The sequence below is a fragment of the Ranitomeya imitator genome, chromosome 4, assembly GCF_032444005.1.
Source record: "Ranitomeya imitator isolate aRanImi1 chromosome 4, aRanImi1.pri, whole genome shotgun sequence".
NCBI lineage: Eukaryota > Metazoa > Chordata > Amphibia > Anura > Dendrobatidae > Ranitomeya > Ranitomeya imitator.
Genome location: NC_091285.1, coordinates 532,035,994 through 532,040,470, shown reverse-complemented (window position 1 = coordinate 532,040,470; position 4,477 = coordinate 532,035,994). Strand labels below are relative to the sequence as shown.

Sequence of the window (4,477 nt, the reverse complement as noted above, 5' to 3'; positions counted from 1 at the left end):
TTACCTCACACACACATGATATGATCATAACCATATGTGAACAAATTAAACACAGCAGACATATTTTCCACATTGGTAATGCCAAAATTTAAGCAAATAACAAATTACACATGCAAAATTGCCTAGTCTTGCCAGGGAGTGGCACCCTGAGGACTCACAAAATAATTTGTGAACACATCACGAACTTTTAGTCCAGAAAGGGGACGTCGCGGAGGAGGGACATATGGGGTAGGCCTACTATGATTGTTCATGACGTGATTATGCAAATTAGTAGACGAACAATCATGTATTCGGGTGAAATTATGTAGAATTACACAGGCTTTGATCACTTCATTGATTGAAGCCTCACTCAGCTGAATTGCAGACTGAAGAACCCGCCATTTGGCTACAAGAATTCCAAAGGCGCACTCAACCAGTCTCCGTGCCCTGGAAAGTCTCAAATTAAACACCCTCCGCCGGTGGTCAAGGTTGCGCCTGGGGTAAGGCCTCATGACGTGCCTCGTCAGTTGGAAGGCCTCATCTCCAACCAAAACAAAAGGCACTGCTTCCGCATTGGAGCCTGGGAGTTGTTGTGGTGGTGGGAGGTTCAACTGGTTGTCACGTAGCCGCCGACCCATTATGGACGAATTGAAGACCCTAGAGTCTCCAGTTCGGCCATAGGCCCCAATGTCTACAATTATAAACCTGTAGTTGCTGTCAGCAACTGCTAACAGAACTACAGAGAAAAACTGCTTATAATTGTAGAATTGGGAACCAGAGTTCGGCGGCTTACGCACCCTGATATGTTTCCCATCCACAGCTCCAATGCAGTTAGGGAAGTCACAATTATTTTGGAAACCAGTGGCGATTTTGACCCAATCCTCCATTTTTGGCTCCGGCATCACAACTTCGTTAAGTTTCAGCCATATTTGGGAACAGGTTGTCCTAACAATGACTGAAATGGTAGAACGCCCAATGAGAAACTCCAGGTGTAGACCCGCATAGGACAAGCCTGTGGACAGGAAGCTGCAAAACAAGGAAAAAAAACAAAACATGAGGAATATGAAAACAGGAAGAAACACAAGTGTCTATTTAATTTTCGCAGTCATTATTGACTAAGCAAAAAGGGTCATTTCACATTATTACTATACTCTAATATTACCCACATTTTTAGAAATGTGCTTGTGGCTTCATGTCTAAGTAAAGTAACTGAAACATAGTAGGACAAAACACATTGGCAAACATACAAAAATATAAAAGGTCAAAATACATACCGTAAGGTTAGGAGCAGACGCTCCTCAGCAGAGATGGCTTTTCTCATCCAGGTGTCCTGATAGGTGAGGCCAGGACGTAACATCTCCATCAACATGTCAAAAGTCCTGATGGACATGCGAGTATACAGGTAAAATTTGTCTGGATGGGCCCTCAAAGCTGAATAGAGTCTCTGGAAATGTCCTTTACTCTGGCGTTGTGTCAATAGAGGATGCACCCACAATCTTCGTCTCCTCCTTCGCGGATCTGCATTGACCGGATATGGCTGGCCAAAGCGACGAGACAACACCCAGTGAAGCAACACCCGCTGAGTTGTGCTTAAATACACATGGTCAGACATGTTTGTAAGGTCAAAGTAACACAGCCAAAATATGCTAGAGAACATATAGGGCATATGGGAGGGGTACACCTGTTGTCGAGGGCTTAAATAGTGTTGGTAATGATGGTTTAAATGATTTGCAGGCCTGAAAACCGTTAAATGTCCATTTTGTGATGGTGCGTGTCAAAAACGCAATACGGATCACATACGGATTACACACGGACCAGTACATGCGCAAAATACGCGACCACACCTAGGCTACGCAAGAACTACGGAAAGAGATTACGGAGACATTTTGGCGTATTACGCGCGTATTACGGACGTATAATACGTTCCGTAATGTCTTACGCCGAGTGTGACGCCGGCCTAACAGGCCAGATTAACCCCCCGCCCAGAATATACCCGGGGTAAAGTGGCCTAGGCCAGTTTATACCCCTCCAGGTCAGAATATACCCCAGCTACTGTAGATCAGATTTTTCAGGTTTTTGAGAACCATTGAGTGACACTCTTAATAACGGGGCCCCAGGCAGCGCCCATGGCCCCAGGAAGCGCACGGGGCCCCAGGCAGCGCACAGGGGCCACAGGCAGCACATGGGGTCCCAGGCAGAGCACGGGGCCACAGGCAGTGCATGGGTCCCCAAGCAGCGCACAGGAGCCCCAGGCAGCGCACAGGACCCCAGGCAGCGCACAGGGGCCCCAGGCAGCACATGGACTCCAGGGAGTGCACAGGGGCCCCAGGCAGCACACAGGGGCCCCAGGCAGCATCCGGGCCCCAGGCAGCGCACGGGGGCAGAGACAGCTAATGGGGCCCCAGGCAGAGCACAGGGGCCACAGGCAGCGCACGGGGCCCCAGGCAGCGCACAGGGGCCCCAGGCAGTGCACAGGACCCCAGGCAGTCCACAGGGGCCTCAGGCAGCCCACAGGGCCCCATGCAGCCCACAGGGCTCCAGGCAGCGCACAGGACCCCAGGCAGCGCACAGGGGCACCAGGCAGCACATGGACTCCAGGGAGCGCACAGGGGCCCCAGGCAGCACACAGGGGCCCCAGGCAGCACCCGGGCCCCAGGCAGCACACGGGGCAGAGACAGCTAATGGGGCCCAAGGCAGAGCACAGGGGCCCCAGGCAGCGCACAGGGCCCCAGGCAGCACATGGACTCCAGGGAGCGCACAGGGGCCCCAGGCAGCACACAGGGGCCCCAGGCAGCACCCAGGGCCCCAGGCAGCACATGGGGGCAGAGACAACTAATGGGGCTCCAGGCAGCACACAGGGGCCCCAGGCAGCACCCGGGCCCCAGGCAGCACACGGGGCAGAGACAGCTAATGGGGCCCAAGGCAGAGCACAGGGGCCCCAGGCAGCGCACAGGGCCCCAGGCAGCACATGGACTCCAGGGAGCGCACAGGGGCCCCAGGCAGCACACAGGGGCCCCAGGCAGCACCCAGGGCCCCAGGCAGCACATGGGGGCAGAGACAACTAATGGGGCTCCAGGCAGTGCACAGGGACCCAGGCAGTGCACAGGGCCCCAGGCAGAACAGAGGGCCCCATGCAGCACATAGGGGCCCCAGGCAGCACAAGGGGCCCCAGGCAGCACACAGGGGCCACAGGCAGTACATGGGGTTCCAGTCAGAGCACAGGGGCCACAGGCAGCGCACGGGGCCCCAAGCAGCGCACAGGGGCCCCAGGCAGTGCACAGGACCCCAGGCAGTCCACAGGGGCCTCAGGCAGCCCACAGGGCCCCATGCAGCCCACAGGGCTCCAGGCAGCGCACAGGACCCCAGGCAGCGCACAGGGGCACCAGGCAGCACATGGACTCCAGGGAGCGCACAGGGGCCCCAGGCAGCACACAGGGGCCCCAGGCAGCACCCGGGCCCCAGGCAGCACACGGGGCAGAGACAGCTAATGGGGCCCAAGGCAGAGCACAGGGGCCCCAGGCAGCGCACAGGGCCCCAGGCAGCACATGGACTCCAGGGAGCGCACAGGGGCCCCAGGCAGCACACAGGGGCCCCAGGCAGCACCCAGGGCCCCAGGCAGCACATGGGGGCAGAGACAACTAATGGGGCTCCAGGCAGCACACAGGGGCCCCAGGCAGCACCCGGGCCCCAGGCAGCACACGGGGCAGAGACAGCTAATGGGGCCCAAGGCAGAGCACAGGGGCCCCAGGCAGCGCACAGGGCCCCAGGCAGCACATGGACTCCAGGGAGCGCACAGGGGCCCCAGGCAGCACACAGGGGCCCCAGGCAGCACCCAGGGCCCCAGGCAGCACATGGGGGCAGAGACAACTAATGGGGCTCCAGGCAGTGCACAGGGACCCAGGCAGTGCACAGGGCCCCAGGCAGAACAGAGGGCCCCATGCAGCACATAGGGGCCCCAGGCAGCACAAGGGGCCCCAGGCAGCACACAGGGGCCACAGGCAGTACATGGGGTTCCAGTCAGAGCACAGGGGCCACAGGCAGCGCACGGGGCCCCAAGCAGCGCACAGGGGCCCCAGGCAGTGCACAGGACCCCAGGCAGTCCACAGGGGCCTCAGGCAGCCCACAGGGCCCCATGCAGCCCACAGGGCTCCAGGCAGCGCACAGGACCCCAGGCAGCGCACAGGGGCACCAGGCAGCACATGGACTCCAGGGAGCGCACAGGGGCCCCAGGCAGCACACAGGGGCCCCAGGCAGCACCCGGGCCCCAGGCAGCACACGGGGCAGAGACAGCTAATGGGGCCCAAGGCAGAGCACAGGGGCCCCAGGCAGCGCACAGGGCCCCAGGCAGCACATGGACTCCAGGGAGCGCACAGGGGCCCCAGGCAGCACACAGGGGCCCCAGGCAGCACCCAGGGCCCCAGGCAGCACATGGGGGCAGAGACAGCTAATGGGGCTCCAGGCAGTTCACAGGGACCCAGGCAGTGCACAGGGCCCCAGG

The 4,477-nt window shown here is 59.1% G+C and overlaps 1 protein-coding gene across 1 annotated transcript; it reads right to left on the bottom strand.

Moving 5' to 3' along the window:
* Window positions 1-345: 345 nt before the first annotated feature.
* On the bottom strand, window positions 346-1,861 carry LOC138674587 (uncharacterized). Its single transcript, XM_069762405.1, has 3 exons — window positions 1,254-1,861; window positions 473-1,005; window positions 346-365 (listed from the first exon to the last, which is right to left on the bottom strand). Exons 1-3 carry the CDS (start codon window positions 1,643-1,645, stop codon window positions 346-348), a joined length of 945 nt encoding a protein of 314 aa, XP_069618506.1. The 5' UTR covers window positions 1,646-1,861.
* Between the last annotated feature and the right edge of the window lie 2,616 nt (window positions 1,862-4,477).

Coding starts and splice junctions, on each gene's coding strand:
- LOC138674587 (XM_069762405.1), bottom strand. CDS start 1,645: ATGCCCTATATGTTCTCTAGCATATTTTGGCTGTGTTACTTTGACCTT. Junction 1,006..1,253: donor CGTCTGCTCCTAACCTTACG/GTATGTATTTTG, acceptor CTTGTTTTGCAG/CTTCCTGTCCACAGGCTTGT. Junction 366..472: donor CATGAGGCCTTACCCCAGGC/GCAACCTTGACC, acceptor CGGGTTCTTCAG/TCTGCAATTCAGCTGAGTGA.